Raw genomic sequence first — 19,010 nt, forward strand, 5'->3', positions numbered from 1 at the left:
AAGCTGGACTGAAATACGGAGTTTGGCTAATACTACTCTATCAATACGGGTTCCTCAACTAAACAAATGGGCCACACTCATTTAGGATGCCAGTAGTATGGACAACTGTGTACAGGGGTAGGCCAGGAGGATTTCTAAGACATCATCTGTACTCTGTACTCAATTTTTCTGTCACTACTCTAAAAATGGAGCTTATTGTAAATAATAATATTAAAAACCAACTATAGCTGAAAAAGGCCAACACCCACAAGTGGTCCCCTGATGAACAGACAGAGGAAATGTGACATGCATGCGATGGGACATCAGGTGGCAATAACAAAGGCATGACACGGTGGGACAGAGACGTCCCTTCCTCATGACGCAGATGAGGCTTGAAAACATGGCACTAACTGGGAGCAGCTGCTCACAAAACCTCACATGTTGTATGCTTCAATTCAAAGGAAACGCCCAAAATAGGCAGATCTGCAGAGGTAGAAAGTAGATGTGTGGTCGCCAGGAACTTGACGGAGGGAGTGCTAGTGGGCGCAGGGTTGCTCCCCGGGAGTGATGAAATACTCTAAAAGGATTGTGAGGGTGGCTGCACAACTCTGGGAACATACTAGAAACCACAGAACTGTATACTTGAAGTAGGTGAGTTTTATGGTCTATACGTTAAATCTCAATAAAGCTGTTTTTTTACCCAAAAAAAGTAGGAGTGGTAAAAATAAAAGTCCCATGTTGGACAAAGTCCCGACCCACTATTTTCCTGGGGGCAGGACCATGGAGGGACTTTCAGGCAAAAGAACTCTAATTAGCAGCTTATCATAAGGGAAAAAAACGAGTCTGGCCTTGATGCAGATGTGAGAAGCCAGTTTTTTCTTTTTGAGGGGGTAAGGGGGGAAGAGAAAGACTCTTAAGCAGGCCCCGCTGTGCCCAGTGGGGCCCAAAGTAGGACTCAATCTCACAACCCTGAAATCATGACCTGCGCCAAAATCACAAGTCAGACGTTTAACCGACTGAGCCCCTCAGGCGCCCCTGAGAAGGGAGTCTTAAACTGACTGGTACCGCAATCCACCAGTGGGTGATGCGGCACCCCACTTTGAGCCACAGTTAGGAGTGCAGCAGGGGCCCCCGGGTCATGCGTGGGAGAAGAAACCACGGACAGAGAAATGACTGCCTCAGAGCCCTGATGCTCAGGACCAGCAACAGGCAAGAACAGCTGATCCAACGGGAAGTTGGAAGCCCTACAAAAAAAAAGACACAATGTGCCATCCACTTTTATCTCCCCTCAGCTTTTAAACTGGCAAATTACAACTTAGAGAAAAATGGAAAGGACAGTATAATGAACATCCATTTCAATTGTTAACATTTTGCCACATCTGCTTTATAAAGATATGACGGGGTTGGCAGGATTTTTCTGTCAAGAGCGGAACAGTGTTCCGGCTTCGGGAGACACACAAGGTCTTGGTCATGACCACCCAGTCTATGGGCCCCGCACAAAAGCACAAGGGACAAAATGTAAGGGAACATGTGCGGTTGGGTGCCAATAAAACTGTATTTGTGGACATGGAAATGGGAACTTCATGTAATTTTTGTGTCATGAAATACTCTTATGACTCTTTCCAACCATCTAGAAATATTAAAACCTTTCTTAGCTCGCTGGCCATACAAAAATGGGTGGCACGCCAGACTCAGCTCACAGATCGTGGTTTGCCAACCTCCGTGCCAAAGTTCCAGGTGTTTTTAGAGAAGGCCCTCCTTAGCCATATTCCAAAAATACCCCTCCATTTTAGTTTACAAAGCTTGTCCCCTAGAGGGGGCTCAAGGATCTTGTTTTCTTTCCCCAAGGGTGACTCATGACTGAGCTGCCCATCCAGTTCAAGTTATTCTTAGAGGGAAGGCAATGGCCACTGTCACAGAGTTAGAGGTCCCAGCCCAGCAAGGCGTGTCTCTGTCTATGCGTGTGACCAGGGCAGTGTGGACCAAGGTCGCTCCCACAGGGGATGAAGGCCCAGCAAGGCGTGTCTCTGTCTATGCGTGTGACCAGGGCAGTATGGACCAAGGTCGCTCCCACAGGGGATGAAGGCTCATTTAGCCACATCCTGCTTGTTCAGACCTCCGGTCCTCCTCACTGACCAGGCTGGAGATCTGGAAGGGAACTGGTAAGAGGTTCTACTTCTGTTCTTTCTGGGTTGGCTTCCACAATGGTGACCTGTGTCAGCCTTTCTAGAAAGTTCCTTCGGAACTTTGAAAGCTTCAAAACTCACGGAAGGGTTTATGGTTTATGGCTATCTAAACCTCACCAGCTAAGAAAAGAGAGACCCTGTTCTATGATCTGACCAAAGGTACTAAATGTATGAAGTGTTCTTTTTTTAAGATTTTTTTTTTAACTTTTGGGACACCTGCATGGCTCAGTCAGTTCAGCATCTGCCTTCGGCTCAGGTCATGACCCCAGGGTCCTGAGATTAAGTCCCACATGGGGTTCCTTGCTTAGCAGGGGGCCTACTTCTCCCTTTGCTCTTCCACTCCCCCTGCTTCAACTCTCTCTATCTCTCTAACAAATACATAAAATCTTTAAGAAAAAATCTTTATTTTTAAGTAGTATCTCCCCCCAACGTGGGGCTTGAGCTCGCAACTCTGAGATCAAGAGTCCACACCCCAGTGACTGAGTCAGCCAGCTGCCCCTCAAATGTACCAAGTGTTCTGCACACGCATTTGGGGCCAAAGTTCCCACTCTCAAAGACAACTTCGCTGACTTGCTCTGTCTTCTGTGTGTCTCGGGCTCCCTCACCACTCTCAGGAAGAGGGGTGTCTGGGCACAATGAAGCAATTTCTAGATCTGCTGGCCATAATACCATTCTAACACCACCTCTCAAGGCAACAACCCTACCCCTACCGATATTGTGAGGACTTTTTGGCTTAATACTTACATATTCTAATGCTGAATTCTTGGAAGTCAATTCTTTAAACTCCTTCATAAACATTTCCTTGACTTTTTCCATTTCACCAACCAGTTTCTCCTTTTCTTCTTCCTTCCATCTATCAAATAACTTGAGAAATTCTTCCTCTTTTGTTTTTTGCATTTCATATTCCTGAAATTATTTTAATGCATGGCTTTAAAAGTTCTGATATGAAGCAAATACGTAAAATTTTAAGTAAATGGACACACCTTCACCTCCAGTGTGGCAGCTAATATTGTGTGTATCATTTAGGTTTGCAATCGCACTTCCTATCCTGGCCATGTGCACAGTGATTTTTTTCTAAACCAAAAACAGCACACAGCATCCTTCTGTCCTTATATCTCTTAAAGTACAAACACAGATGTGCAAAGTCTCAAGAGTAGAGTTCTGTGATCTATGAATTTGCATAGCAGATATGCAATAATATGTAAAATGTAAACATACTTTAAAAGAAAATGTCTATTGAGCAGAGGAACCACTCTCAAGACTGTATCCATTTAGAGAGAATAGCCACATTGCATCGCGCGAAAACACAAATTCATATTTATACAAGCTAAATTCAAGGTCTAGTCAATCAACCTTTGATTTCTCAATGACTTAAAACTTTTTGGCTTTTTACCTAACTGGGGACTTAACATGATAATTAAACTCAGTCTGACATAGACAACACTGTACGCAACAACCCCAGAACATACCATCTTGCTAAATGCACATGGAAGATTCGCCAGGATAGACCATACATTAGGTCATAAAAGATTCTCAGTAAACTCTAAAAGACTGAAATCATGCTCAGTGTATTCCCAACCATGACAGAATGAAGCCAGAAATTAATAACAGAAGAAAAACTGGAAAATTCATGAATACTTGAAAATTAAACACTGTATTCTTGGGCAACCAATGGGCCAAAGAAAAACTCAGTATGACAAGTAGAAAATATTTTGAGATGAATAAAAATCAAAACACAACATACTGAAAATAAAAAAAAAGAAGCTAAAGCAGTGCCCAGAGGGAAATTTATAGCTGTAAATACCTACGTTAAAAAAAGAGAGCGGGATCTCAAGAGACAATGAAGGTTATTATACAATATTCAGGAGACCAATCATCAAGAAGATAAAAGAATTGTAAATATTTATATGTCCAATATTGCAGCACCAAATTTATAAGGCATATACTAACAAAAGAAAAATGAGATATAAACAGCAACATGGTAATCATAGAGGACTTTAATACTCCTTAGACAGGCGATCCAAACACAAAATCAACAAGGAAGCACAGATCTGAATAACGCTACATACAAAATGGACCCAACAGACCTACATTATCCAACAGCAGCAGAATTCACATTAACATGGAACAGGATAGATTACACGCTAGGTCACAAAACAAGTCTTACCAAACTCAAGAAGACTAAAATTATGTCAAGTATCTTTTCTGACCACAATGGTATGAAACTAGAAATCAGTAACAGAAGGAAAACTGGAACAATTACAGATACATGGAAATTAAACAATACACTCCTGAACAACCAATGGATCAAAGAAGGAATCAAAAGTGATGTCAAAAATATCTCAAGATAAACGAAAATGGAAACACAATGTACCAAAATGTACAAGGTGCAGCAAAAGCAGTTCTAAGAGGAAAGTTTACAGCTAAAAATGCCTACAGCAAGAAAAAAAAGAAAGATCTCAAATAAACAATCTAACTTCACACCTCAAGATCTAGGGAAAAAAAATTAATCTCAAAGTTAGCAGAAGGAATTATAAAGATTAGAGCATAAATAATAAAATAAAGAATAGAAAAACAATAGGAAAGATGAACAAAACTGAGAGTTGGTTTTTTTTTTTTGAAAAGATAAACAAAACTGACAAACCTTTAGCTACACAAACCGAAAAAGGACTCAGGCAAATTATAAAGGAAAGAAGAGACATTACAACCGACACTACAGAATTACAAAGGATGGTAATAATCTACTGCATACAGTTGCATGCCAACAAATTGGACAGTCTCAAAGAAATGGATAAATGCCTAGAAACAGGCAACCTAACAAGACTGAATCATGAGAAGAATAGGAAATCTGAACAGACCAATAATGAGTCAGGACACTGAATCATTAATCAAACACCTCCCAACAAAGAAAAGCCCGGGACCAGAGGACTTCACTTGTGAATTCCATCAAATGTTTCAAAGGAACTCATACGGGTCCTTCCCAACATCCCACCGGTTCAGGACTCAGTACCCTACCTTGGAGAACCTGACGGCGTGGGCGTGCTGGGCAGCCTCCAGCTGAGACCTGGTGAGCTGCAGCTGCTCCTTGAGCATGTCAATCTCACTCTGGAGCTTATCAGTCTGTGCTTTTTTCTTATACTCTGTTGCAACAGAAACATGCAGTTAAAATACCACCTCTTCAGAAACCTAGCTGAAAACTTATGGGGTACAGCCTCATTGATAAGATAAAGACAAAGGAAAGTGCTCTGACTTGGGCTACTACTACTTTTTCATGCCACGTGAGCCAATTTTTGCTCGTGAGTGTTTACTTGCAGCCCTTCACCTTATGGGGCGCCAAATTACTTGTAGCAGATTATTTCAGCCACTGTGTTGGATTACCCTCTAGAGACAGTGTGAGAGCCCATTCAGGGTAAGCTAATGGTAACAAAGAATAATCCTGAGCTCTTCTTGGAGGTGCCAGTCTCAAGAGAAGAGAAGCCAATAGCTTCCACTACAGGTAGTGCCATATTGGAAGTCTCTAAGGTCACTGTCCTTCTGGCTCCCACCACACACTCTCCTGAGAACCCCATCGGTGCTAAGACAAGCAGAGGCTGGTATTCAGAATGCAAACTGGGGCCATATGCTGTCCACAGGGCCAAAACGAGGTACCAAAAGGTTGTAAAAGGAAGCAACAAGTGAAGGGAAGGTACTTATTATGTACATGTACTTACATGAAGATGTGCACATGACTGAATGGATATACATGTGTCTGTGAGTGTAGACATGAAAGGTATGGAAACCAAAGTAGAAAGTCAGAATCTCAAAGATGACCTGAAGAAATAATACTCATTTCAGAGTCTGAACCACTCTCTGAAACGAGTATGAGATAGAATAAGATACTGAAACAGAAGAGAAAGAAGGTCAGTTTCACACTGAAGAATGGTAGTTTAATTAAAATACTTAATCTTCCCAATTTCTCCAATACACTGCTAAACTCTTATCAGGAGTCCAGGACTTACTAATGGAATTTTCCGCTGTTGGTAGTGTTTATACAAAGCTTAGCTATTTCCTAAATAAATCTCTTTGTCTGAAATAGGCAGGAATGGAAACAGACTGGCCCAAAAAGGAGACTAGAGCAAGCACTTAGGAACAAGCTAGCAGCACACACATTTAGATGCTAAAAGCATTTAAGACCATAATGAGAATTTCTGTGGGTTACCAGTCTACAGGCAGTCAGCAGAATGCTTTGCTCAAGGAGAAATGAGGCCTGGCATTTATTTTACCTTAAGAACGTTTATTCCTGGATAAGCCACAGAACCCCTGCCCTCTCTTGCTTCTTTAATTTCCCCTCTATACATAGTTAATTCACGTCAAGGATCCAAACACACTTTCGTATCTCCCACATCAATGGAAACAAAAATTCTCCCTTGGTTCCACATTTCCCTCTAGACAATGCTCATGTCTCTTGCTGTCCCTCCCAGCAAATGTTACTGACCACCTGCTCACCTGACTCTCAGCTCGGCTCACTCCCTCTGGGCTTCTGTCCCCACCAATCCACTGAAGCTGCTATGTCAAGGTCAGCAGCAGCCGTCGCAACAGCAATAACCAATCCTTGGTCCTCAACTCACTCTGTGCTTCAGGAACTTTCAATAAACTGACCACTGCCTCGCTCTTGAAACCCATGTTTCCCTTGGTTTCCATGACAACACACTCCCAGCTTTCCCTCCTCCCTCTGTTAACTACTCCTCACCGCCCTCAGCTGTGCTTCCTGAGCTCCCCACGTTGGGAGAGCCTGAGGGCTGGCCCTCGACTGTCTTCCCTTTCCTATCTAGGTGAGCTCCTCCAGACCAGCTCTGCAGCCTGGGCCTCTCCCTTGACCTCCAGACCCCCCACCTCCCCACTTGGATGGCGATCGTATGTGTGACTCGAGTTCACCCTGACCAACACCAACTCTCATTCGCCTTCCTTCCTCAATCTGCTTCCGCCCCTAGATCCCCATCTGAGTCAACACCGCCGCCATTCACCCAAACATCTAGGACAAAACCCCAGGACTGTCTTTCTTTATCTCTTGCTCTCATGCCTCTGCACTCTCTTTGTGGAACAGGTCCTCTCCATCTTCACGTCTCTGGTCTCCCTGGTACTGTCCCAGTCCCACTGCGATGTCACTCGCCTGGGCTACTCTGGCAGCCCCCTCACTCTTTCACCTGCTTCCACCACGGCCTATGCTTTCCACCAGGAGCTATTCACACTCCTGGCCAGCCTGGGGCGGGGTAAGGATGCGGGGTGTTAATCCACAAGGTCCCACGTGACCCAGTCTCCTCCCCGCCCCCAACTGTCTTGCTCCCTCTACTTCACTAACCTTCTATCTGTTCCTCAAACGTGCCTGTGCCACCTCTCCCTCATCCCCACCCCCCACCCCAACCACAGTCGTCGCTCCCTTTGCCTGGGATACCCATTTTCCAGATTTTCCCCAGGCTGGGCCCCTCCGCATCATTCTGCCTGCGATCAGCTAGCATATCCTCAGGGACGCCTTTGCCAACCACCCCAGCCCATCCTCCTGCTTTATTTTCTTTGTTGCATCTGCCACATCTGCAAAGAACCACTTGTTTATTTGTGTGAGTGCGTCTCCTCCGCCCCTCTTGACAGACCCCAGGCCTGGTGCCATGCACCGCACCTAGTCGGGGCTCAAGCGTTCCTTAACAAATGAACAAAGACTATAATACTTTCTTGTCAAAGATGTGCAAAGCTGCGCTGGACCACGTCTCCCTGAGAAAAAGAAACAGGGACCCGAAGGAAAACCGATCTTTGAGGCTGAGCCTGTGACTTACCGAGGTGAGAATCTTCGGGGTGGCGCCGCTGAATGTGACTTTGTAGGAAAGCTTGGTTCATAAAGGCCTTGTCACAGAAATGGCACTGAAAAGGAGAGAGCAGCGAATCCCAGGGTCAGTCACCAGTGTCCTCCCACCTACGTTCCATTAAAATTGGAGTCCCTGGGGCATCTGGGTGGCTCAGTGGGTTAAAGCCTCTGCCTTCGGCTCAGGTCATGATCCCAGGGTCCTGGGATCGAGCGCCACATCGGGCTCTGCTCAGCGGGGAGCCTGCTTCCCTTCCACTCTCTCTGCCTGCCTCTCTGCCTACTTGTGATCTCCGTCTGTCAAATGAATAAATAAAATCTTAAAAAAAAAAAATTGGGGTCCCTAAAGCACCAGCTCTGGGGAATTTTCTACCCCCGTAGGGATATGTAAAAGCAGGACTAAAAGGACAACTGTAAACCGGGGTGTTGTCCCCAAACAGTGAAAACTATCTCTGGGCAGCCACGGTGGCCCAACCCGGTGCTTCCAGGAAGCCGGGTTAAGGCTCCCATTAGACAGGTGCTTCCTAGCCGGTCACCAACTTGCTCGGGACACTCCAACCATGCCGATCTTCTCTCTGTCCCTCAAGCAGGTCAACTTCAGCCTCTGCCTGAATCTTCCCCAGACCTTCCCCGCTGGCTCCTTCTTGACCCTCCCTGAAGCATCTTCCACACGGGGGAGGAATGGCGCGACCTCTACCAGACCCTCGCGGCCGGTCCTCCTGCCAGTCACCGTCCCAACCCGCTGTCTTATTTTCAACATTGCACATCTCACCGATTACTATTTCCACATGTACACACTTCACGTGTTTATGGTCTCCTGCCCAATGCCTCTGGGTTCCAGAACATCCTATTCCTGACGCCATGAGCTCTTGTCGATCTTACTCATAGCATTATCCCCAGCCCAGCATTAATAAATGACTGAACACATGCTTAGAAATGTTTAGCTTCCTAAATACATTTTACTGGGGGGAAAAAAAAATCAGTGCTACCAATATCTCCATTTTCCACTTTAACACTGATTCAAATTTTAAGCAAAAACTCAACTTGTGGGACGCCTGGGTGGCTCAGTTGGTTAAGCAGCTGCCTTCGGCTCAGGTCATGATCCCAGCGTCCTGGGATCGAGTCCCACATCGGGCTTCTTGCTCCGCGGGGAGCCTGCTTCTCCCTCTGACTCTGCCTTCCACTCTGTCTGCCTGCGCTCGCTCTCGCTCGCTCTCTCTCTGACAAATAAATAAATAAAATCTTTAAAAAAAAAAAAACAACTCAACTTGTGGGGCGCCTCGGTGGCTCAGTGGGTTAAGCCGCTGCCTTCAGCTCAAGTCATGATCTCAGGGTCCTGGGATCGAGCCCCACATCGAGCTCTTTGCACAGCAGGGAGCCTGCTTCCTCCTCTCTCTCTGCCTGCCTCTCTGACTGCTTGTGATCTCTCTCTGTCAAATAAATAAATAAATCTTAAAAAAAAAAAAACAAAAACCTCAACTTGTTTCATCGTACCTGTATTACTCTGAATTAAACCGTGAATATTAAATATTTTTATTTCTTAGTATTTCAGAGTCTATCTCTAAAAGGGATTTCTTTTTACACGTCATAATAGTATTACTCCACCTTTTAAAATGTGAAAATTATGGGCACCTGGGTGGTTAAGTGGGTTAAGCCTCTTCCTTTGGCTCCCGTCATGGTCTCGGGGCCTTGAGATCAAGCCCTGAATCTGGCTCTCTACTCAGCAGGGAGCCTGCTTCTCCCTCTCTTTCTGCCTGCCTCTCTGCTTACTTGTGATCTCTCCCTGTCAAATAAATAAATGAAATCTTTAAAAAAATATAAATAAAATGTGAAAGTTAATTCCTTAATGTCAACACATTAATAATATTATTTTTCTCCAATATTTCACATACTGCCTTAAGAACAAAAACGTTGCAGTGTTTTGTTTTGAATCAGGATCCACATAAGGCCATATCCTGCAATGGCTCATCATGTCTCTCAACTCTCTTTTGATCTAGAAGTTGACCCTCCATCTCTCTTTTTCCCTGCAATTTGCTTGCCAAAGAAACTGAACATGTGTCCTATGGAGTTTCTCCCAGTCTGGATTCTGCAGTTTCATCTCCAATGTGCTATTAACCTATTCTATTCGCACACAGTGTTGCCTTACTCTGAATCAGGAAACCTACATGGCAAGCTCTGATTCTCTTTCCCAGAAAACCCCCAGGATGCCCTATTTCCTGGCATCGTGTTTCAGGGAACCTTGAACGTATCTTTCCAGCCTTCTCTGCTGATGATGAGTGCTTGAGTTTCCTCACAATACTTTAGGGACTGTCCTCCTGACTCAGGGGTCAGTGTGGGCTCTAACGTTGTGCACAACCCTGGAGAAAGGAAAGGATGAAGAAACCTAAAATATGGGGCTTTTAATTTCTGAAAATGGAAAATAGGTATTTTAACTATTTGAGTAATACAGAAAAGCCAGGGTAAGAAGGGGTTCCTACTCCCAAAAAAAGAAGCCTGACATTGTGACTGCATCAAGATGAAAAACTTCTGGGGTGCCTGGGTGGCTCAGTCCATTAAGGGTCTCCCTTTGACTCAGATTATGATCCCAGGGTTCTGGGATTGAGCTTCATGTTGGGGCTCTCTGTTCAGTGGGGATTCTGATTCTCCCTCTCCCCTGCACCTTCCCCTCACTCATGCTCTCTCTGCACGCTGTCTTTCTCTCAAGTAAATAAATAAAATCTTTAAAGTAAAAATAAAATTAAAAAATGATGAACTTTCATATGACAAAAACATCAAAACAAAGTTAGAAGACTTTCAGTTTGAACAACTTGAAAGTTGCCATTCCATACTAACAATAAGTAAAAAGCTGAACAGACTAAAAAATCAACAACTCTTCTTGGATCCATAAGAGGAGAAGACACCGGGCAAACCACCACCTGCAAGCTTGCAGAGACAGACATTGTACTGGAAGTCGTTGTTAATGTAATACAGCAAGAAAAGGAAATAACAAATACAAAGAAAAAAAAAAATACAGCCTAGGAAGGAAGACACAGAATTTTCTTTGTTTGCAGATAACACTAATGTATATAGAAAATCCAAAAGAATTGACCAAAAAAAACCCTTAGAACTAATAACAAAGTATACTACAAGTTGTAGGATATAATGTTAATATACTAAAGCCAACTTTTGTATATTCCAGTAATGAAAAATTGGAATTTGAGATTAAAAACACACTACCATTTACATTAACACCCCCCAAAATGAGTACTTAGGTATGAATCCAACAAAATATGTACATGATCTATATGAGGAAAGCTTCAAAGTTCTGAAGAACAAATCAAAGAAGAACTAAATAAATGAATGTCCATGTTCATGGATAAGAAGACTCAATATTGTCAATAATTCTCCCTAGTTTGATCTTTAGATTCAAAGCAATCCCAATCCAAATCCCAGCAAGTGATTTGTGAATAGCAGCAAATTCATTCTGAAGTTTGCTAAAAAACCCAGAATAGTCAACACGGAATTGGAGGAGAACGACAAAGTTGAAGGACTGACGTTTCTCAACTTTAAGACTCATTACTTAAAACAACAGTAATCAAGACAGTGTAGTACTAGCTAGAGAACAGACGAACAGATCAATGGAGGAGAAGAGAGAGCCCGGAGACAAACCCTTGTGAATATCACCTGATCTTGGACAAAGGAGAGAAAACAATACAATGGTTTGTTTGAAACTACAAAGATAGTTTATTCAACAATGGTGCTGGAACAACTGGACATCCACACGCAAAAAAAATAAAAATAAAAAAATAAAAAAAGGAACATCAGCACAGTCTTCACATCCTTCCCAAAATCTAACTCAAAATGGATCACAAACCTAAATGTAAAATGTGAAACTACAAAACTCCTAAAAATCAACATAGGTGAAAACCTAGATGACCTTGGTGATTTTTTAAAATTTTTATTGTTTTTTAAAGATTTTATTAATTTATGAGAAAGAGAAAGAGATGGATAAAGAGTGTGTGCAGGAGCAGGGGGAGGGAGGGGCAGGCGGAGGGAGAAGCAGGCTCCCTGCTGAGCAGGTTGGTGGTGGGGAGGTGCATGGGGAATGAATTAGGTCACAGCATTATCAGAGGCATATTTTAAAGTATGTCTCTCTGACTGCAAAATGCATGCTTTTGCTACCCCCAACATTCATCTCCAACTCCAAAACACTGAAAAACTGCAGAAATTCACTGGCAGATTCCCAAATCGGCCTGGCGTGCCAAAGCATGGAGAGGAATCTAAGTCTTCCCATTATGAGAACAAAAGTTCTTCTTAGAATGAGTCTAAGTCCTGTTATGACCCATTGGTATTTTTAATTTTTTTTTAAGGATTTTATTTATTTATTTGACAGAGATCACAAGTAGGCAGAGAGGCAGGCAGAGAGAGAGTAGGAAGCAGGCTCCATGCCCGATGCGGGGTACAATCCCCGGACCCTGACATCATGACCTGAGCCGAAGGCAGAGGTTTAACCCGCTGAGCCACCCAGGCGCTCCAGTATTTCTAAATTTTTAATTAAAAAAATAATTTGATAGACAGGTCATTGGTACGCACTAGCCTTTACCCATGGCCACAAGACTTCCCCAGCTGTTAGTGGTCTCTTATTTAAACACAATTTAATGACTGAGGGGAAGGTCCAATAGCTATTTCAACAAAACCAATCGCATTTCTGCAAATTTTATCATAAGCCAAATATCCCCAAACACAGGAACCTGAAGTTAAAATAATTGTAACACCTTAGAACCCAAGGCTAGTTTATGCGTCAACTTTTCTTAGCAGCAGTCTTGACTTCCCCTCCCGGAGTCAAGCACAGCAACAATATTCAGCTCCCGGGAAAGATGTAAAGATTTGCAGAGATCACAGGGAGCCATGGTTCAAGAGAAATCCGCATGCACGTGTCAGATGCCGTTTCCTCAGACCTCCTCATGCCACACATGCATTAACTCATGGAATTCTCAGAATAGCCCTAAAAGGTATCCCTACCACCAACGTTCTCATTTTCCAGATGAGGAAACGGAGGTTCAGGACTTGCATGGTGGAATACGTTGGATTTAAATCCACGAAGTCTAACTCTAGGACTGTCACCCTACAGGGCTTAACTGCTCAAAGACACCATCTAGAGCCCCCCAAAGCAGCAGAGTGTATTTATACTACACGGAGTAGGAAAAAGTGGTCTGGTCTCCTCTACTTTTTCATGGTCACACCTGGCACGCGATACACCTGACATTGTCATTCAGGGACTCTGCTGAGTGGCCGAGCAGACAGGTGTCACTCCATAAAAATCAGCCATTACCTTTATTTATGCATCTCATTCACACTTGAAAATCTTTACTAACGACTATTGCTACGGTAACTAAAAGAATGAAAAAACGTTCATAAATCTTAAAATGTCTGTATGCTATAGGTTTTAACATTTCACGGATTATGGCCAAAGCTAAAATTTTTTTTTAAGATTCATTTATATATTTGAGGGAAAAAGAGAGAGAGAGAGAGCGTGCGTGTGCTCACGCAGGCTGGAGAATCTCAAGCAGACTCCCCACCCAGTGAAGAGCCTGATGCAGGACTCAATTTTAAGATCCCGGAGATCATGACCAGAGCCGAAACCAAGAGTATGGTGCTCAACCAACTGAGCCACTCTAGCGCCCCAAGCTGAACTATTTTTAATGTCTAAACAGAATCCATTCCATTCATTGTATAATAAATATATTTATTAAAGGCCATATCAACACTATTTGTAAATAAATTTATGAAACAAATAGGCAATGAGCAACATCAGTTGTTATTTGAGGGTTATACCTCAGGGCTGTGTACCCAAGGCTAACCACTAAGGCTTTCTAATGATATTCTCTTCTAACTGTTCACCTATTTTTTTTTAAAGGATTTTATTTATTTATTTGACAGAGAGAGAAAGCGGGTGCACAAGCAGAGGCAGCAGCAGGCAGAGGGAGTGGGAGAAACAGGCTTTCCACTGAGCAAGGAGCCAAATGCCGAACTCGATCCCAGGACCCTGGGATCACCACCTGAGCCGAGAGCAGCCACTTAATGGACTGAACCACTCAGGTGTCACAACTGTTCGCGTATTTTAAGTATACTTCTCCCAAGGCTTCTATGGGTTAGCCCTAAGCACTAAGAACCACACCATTATCTATGCCTACGGCCAGTCTTCCGCAATCACTCACACCATTAATACCTAAGCCTACTGAGGCTTTTTTTTTTTTTTTTTTTTTTAATAAACTCTACACCCACCATGGGGCTGAAACTCATGACCCCAAGATCATGAGTCCCACACTCTACCAACTGAACCAGCCAGGCGTCCAACTCACTGAGACCTTTTAACTCATATTTAGCCAAAGTCACTATAGTGTCAGGGAATGAAATCAATCTTGTCCGCCTGTTGCTTACTTTAATATCTTTTTTTTTTTAAAGATTTTTATTTATTTATTTGACAGAGAAAAATCACAAGTAGGCAGAGAGGCAGGCAGAGAGAGAGAGAGGAGGAAGCAGGCTCCCTGCTGAGCAGAGAGCCCGATGCGGGACTCGATCCCAGGACCCTGAGATCATGACCTGAGCCGAAGGCAGCGGCTTAACCACTGAGCCACCCAGGCGCCCGCTTACTTTAATATCTTTACCAAAGATATCTTTAACAAACATTGTTGATTTAAAAAAGTACATTGATTTTTGTTATACTAAAAATTACAATATTTATTTGAGCTCAATGTCTAACCCATAATAGAGAGTAAAGGCAGAAAAGCAGGAGGTTTTACTCTTTTAAATCCTGTTGTTTTAGTAATAAAATATATTTTAAATACTACCCATTCAATCAAAACACACTGTTGTCTTATATCACTAATATTGTTATAGTAGGCAGTGTTCTTGTTCTTAGGAAATATACACACTGAAATATTCAGGAGTCTGAAACTCACTGTCAAATTGTTAAAAATAATAGTATGTACACAGATACTGAGTAAATACAGCAAAGGTGGCAAATGTTCATAACCGGAGAATTTGGGTGAGGGGTTTATGAAGTTCCCTGCGCTATTCTTACAACCTTTCCGTAAGTTTGAAAATATTTTGAAATAAAATGCCCATAAGTTTCATCATACCACCTCATCTGGGGCAGACCTCATCAGCAGTTTGTAAAAGGTTTATTCTTCATTCCATCGATTAGAAGAAGGATGCAGTTTCTCAAACCAGCATTTAGAAGGCTTCCATAAAGCACCGTGGACACAGTTTAATTATTAATCCCGTGGTCGTCTACGGAAGGTAATGAACCATGTCCCCTGTTGGTTACAGTTACTATTTTGCTTAACTCTTGGGGAAAAAAGCGGGGCCGGCAGTGATCTAGAAAAGGGCTCTCCATATCCTGGCCAGTGGGGACCCGGGTTTTTTTTTTTACTGGTTTATGAATCGGAATCGCAACGCGCGGTCCCACCTGGTAATAGCTGGCTTTGGCCTCGATCATCAGCTGCTGGGTGGAGATCATCTTCTTCCTGCGTTTACACTCCTCCTTGAGCAGCTTCATCTCCCCAGCCTGCTTGGCGAGGAGCTTCTGGCTCTGCTCGCTCTCGGCCACGCTCAGGCGCAGGCGCTCCTCCAGGCCGCGCAGCTGCGACGTGAGGAACTCCTGGGAGTGCAGCAGGTACTCGATGGTGAGCTGCGCCAGGCGGATGAGCTTCAGCAGCACCGGGTCCACCCCCGACTGGCAGTGCGGGCACTTCTCGTCCTCCAGCTTGCAGAAGGTGATGTTCATGATGTTCTCCTGCAGCGTCAGCACGTCCACCGCCCCCGCCACCTTGTCCACGTCGATGGCGCTCAGCCGCCGCCAGTCCACGCTCTCCAGCCGCGGCCGGAACTGGAAGAAGGGCAGGGGGCCCGACGCCGCGCTGTAGGGGCCACTGGCCATCGCGGAGCGCGCGCCCGAGGCAGCTGCGGGGGCGTCGGGGCCCTCCAGGCCGCCGCTGGCCAGCGGATAGTAGACGTGCTTCTGGAAGGGCTGCGGGAAGGAGACAGCGTGGCGGTGGTGGTGGTGGGAGAAACTGGGAGTCCCGGGAGCCGCGGCCCCCGCCAGCCCCACATGCCCAGGCAGCCCGATCTCACCGCTCTTACCATGCTTGGAAGCAAATCCGCCGCCTCCGCCGGCATCCGAGGAGGGGGCGGTCCCGTCTACCCGGCCCGGGCCGCCTCCCGGGCCGCCGCCGCCCCACCCCTCGGGAGCGGGAGAGGGCCCGGTCTCCCGCGGCGGCGGCGGCCTAAGGTCCGGGCGTCCAGGCCGTTGCTATGGCAGCGCCCCAGCCGGGACCTGGAGCGAAGGGCGCGCCTGCCCGGGAGCGGTCAGCGGGCGCCCAGGGCCCTGCGGGACCAGAAAAGACGTCGTGGGCGAGCGCGTCCACCGGGAGAGGGGAATCTCCTGGGCGCCGGCTCCCTGGGCCACTCCCCTCCCTGGCTCTGGGGCTGACGCTCCCCAGTTCCTAAGGAGTAGACAGCCACATCCCCCCCACCCCCACCCCCACCCCGGCACTGCCAGCCTCTGGTTATTTTACTCCCGCCCTCGCTCTAGGTTTTGAGATTAGAAATGCTACTCATCTTTATCTTTCACACACAACTTAAAAAACGTTAAGCAACAAAACTGTAAAATTAAATGGGATGGAGGGGAATTGGCTGCAAAGGAGCAGAAAGACACTTTTGCCGTGTAACAGGAATATTCTGAACTTTCGTTGTGCTGTCTGTTGATTACCTGTTATACACATTTATCAAAATTTATCGAATTGGACATTGACGATGAAGGGTGCATTTGTTTATTATACCACAATGAAATAGTTAAAAAAATTAAATTAGTAGCTCATTCTATTTGATGGGACCTCTTCTCAATTCCTTATACCCAAGACCCTTTTTAAAAATGGAGTCTTTCTTCCTCTATGAGTTGCCTACCTAAATATAAGATACTGATAGAAGTGCAAATGAAGGAATATCCCCGGATAGTAATACTTCACTTGTCTTTCCAAATGGATACACTCTCAAAATGTAAAGGTTAAAAAAAAATTATATGGAAGGGAACATTACCCATCAGCTTTGTACCATCAAGTTTTACCTTAAGAACTTGTGTGGCAGCTGCATTCTGTTATATGGAGAGGCTAAAATATCTCTAGCAGCAACTTGCAGGCCACAGGCCTTTCATTCTTGGGGTCCTTTGGGTGCTGCCCGTGGCTACCACAGGGATCAATGAGCTGAGGAAAAGCCACACATTCCTCAATCCACCGGGGAGTCCCTGCTTGGAACAACCATCAGGAAATTTTTTTTCTTTCCTAACAGCCAGATATGTGAATAGAAGAAAAGAAAATACAGTTCAGGGTAACTTAATGCAAAGTTGTAATGTCAAATATTTTTAGCACTTTCCAGATACTGCGAACTAGAGATAAAATCACATAAAAGCATCCAGGAAATTGAGAACACACTTCATATGACTTCACATAAACCGTACATGCAGTTAACTTTTAAGGGGCCTTTGGGGGAAAAAAATAACTATTAACCGCTCACTGCAGCTGGCATAAAAGACTTACAGACCTAGGTTCAAAGTTTGAGTCTTCCATTTACTTGCTGCTTGACCTAAAACAAGTTATGTCAGGCCCGGGCCTCAGTTTCCCAACCTGTGTAAGGGACGTCAGGATACCGACCTGGCAGGTCTGTGGGCTGTGGGCTCCATCCACCGGGTTGCAGGATCAGCGGGAACAAGGGCTGTGATTTCTCTTGCTCACCGTTATGTCCTCAGCACCTGGCAAAGTTCAGGCACAGAGAGCGTTGAGAATTTGCCAGACGGACACGTGGATAAGAATAATTGAATGAATTCGGCGTTTTGTTAAGTAAATGTCAGATCCCGGCCCGTATCCGTCCTATGTTCTCTGCCTCTGGCCTGTTACGAAGAGTCACCCATGCTCTGGACCCAGGCCCTTGGAGCTGAACGTGGGGGGCTCTCCGCGCGCCCCCACTGCGGTCGGAGGAGGAGGCGGCGCGCGGGGCCGGAGCGCCCATCTACGTTCGCTGCCGCCACTCTGGGCGCAGAGAGAGCGGCTCGGGGGGCCACCCTTGCCCCTGGGCTGAATCACGGCCCCAAGATGGCCGGAACAGGAAAGATGGGGGCACGCTTTCCCGTTCCCTCCGCCCCTCCGGCCGGGGCTGGGCGGCAGCCCCGCGCAGCGCCTCCAGTCCCGGGCGCACGGCGGGTGGCCCGCGGAACCCGCAAAGACAAAGGCCAGCTTACACGGACTCCGGGGAGGCCCCGGCACTGTCCCGGGGAGAAGGGAAACGGGGAGTGGGGGGCTGCCGCAGTCACGCCAGCGGGGTCTGCAGTGCCTGGGCTCGCGATGGGGGGAAGCGGGAGGAGACCCTGGCTACGCCGGCACAGAGATGCCGGGTCGGCCGCGGGCTCCCAAGGGCTCCAGGCGCATCCCGGGCCTTGGCTCACCCCAGCTGCGCGCTCCTTGGCGGGCGCCGGGCGCTGCAGGCGGACGGGCGGACGCTGGGGACCCAAACCCCAGAAGCGCTGCGAGCGCAGGCGGGGCCCACGGAGGCCGAGGAGCAGCCGAGCGGGAAGCGGCGGGCCGGCTCCTTCTTCCAGGGCGCAGAAGGAAGCCTGTCTGGTTTGGGCAAGTTGTGGCGCGGCCGGCCTGGCGCCTTTCGGGCCCTCCCAGACTCCCGGCCGCGGGCTCCTCGGAATCCCCCACCCCCCTCCCGCCCCCCTCCCCTGGACGATCTGCCTCCGGCCTCTCCGCTCTGCGTCCCAGCTCGTCTGGCAGCTGGGCGGGACCGTGCGCGTCTAGACCGCAGCGCAAAAATGCGCTCCGCCAATCCCGCCGTGGGTGCAGACACGTGGTGCCGGGGCGCGCTCTGTTGCTGGCGGGGGTGTTCTCCCCGGGAAGGCTTTTCAAAGAGAAAGCAGATTCAGTCCAGCCCTGCAGCTGGCCTGGCCCTCAACTAGCTAATTTACTATGGGTGCTTTA

General features: G+C 46.3%; 1 protein-coding gene and 1 long non-coding RNA gene across 4 annotated transcripts in view; both read right to left on the reverse strand.

Moving 5' to 3' along the window:
* DZIP1 (DAZ interacting zinc finger protein 1) overlaps positions 1-16,248 on the reverse strand; it is a 48,525-nt gene extending 32,277 nt beyond the window's left edge. For all 3 annotated transcript variants that reach the window (XM_059377500.1, XM_059377499.1, XM_059377498.1), the window contains exons 1-5: positions 16,123-16,248; positions 15,449-16,009; positions 7,973-8,057; positions 5,181-5,305; positions 2,910-3,071 (exon numbers count right to left, since the gene is read on the reverse strand). In XM_059377500.1, the coding sequence (XP_059233483.1) occupies positions 2,910-3,071; positions 5,181-5,305; positions 7,973-8,057; positions 15,449-16,009; positions 16,123-16,158 (969 nt within the window). In that variant the 5' untranslated portion in view covers positions 16,159-16,248. The remainder of the gene's footprint in view (positions 1-2,909; positions 3,072-5,180; positions 5,306-7,972; positions 8,058-15,448; positions 16,010-16,122) is intronic.
* Positions 16,249-16,277: 29 nt separating this feature from the next.
* Positions 16,278-18,760, reverse strand: LOC132002495 (uncharacterized). Its single transcript, XR_009399914.1, has 4 exons — positions 18,476-18,760; positions 17,688-17,785; positions 17,105-17,318; positions 16,278-16,366 (listed from the first exon to the last, which is right to left on the reverse strand). It is a non-coding gene; the product is annotated as an uncharacterized LOC132002495 (long non-coding RNA).
* Between the last annotated feature and the right edge of the window lie 250 nt (positions 18,761-19,010).

The sequence above is a fragment of the Mustela nigripes genome, chromosome 15 (assembly GCF_022355385.1).
Source record: "Mustela nigripes isolate SB6536 chromosome 15, MUSNIG.SB6536, whole genome shotgun sequence".
Classification (NCBI taxonomy): Eukaryota; Metazoa; Chordata; class Mammalia; order Carnivora; family Mustelidae; genus Mustela; species Mustela nigripes.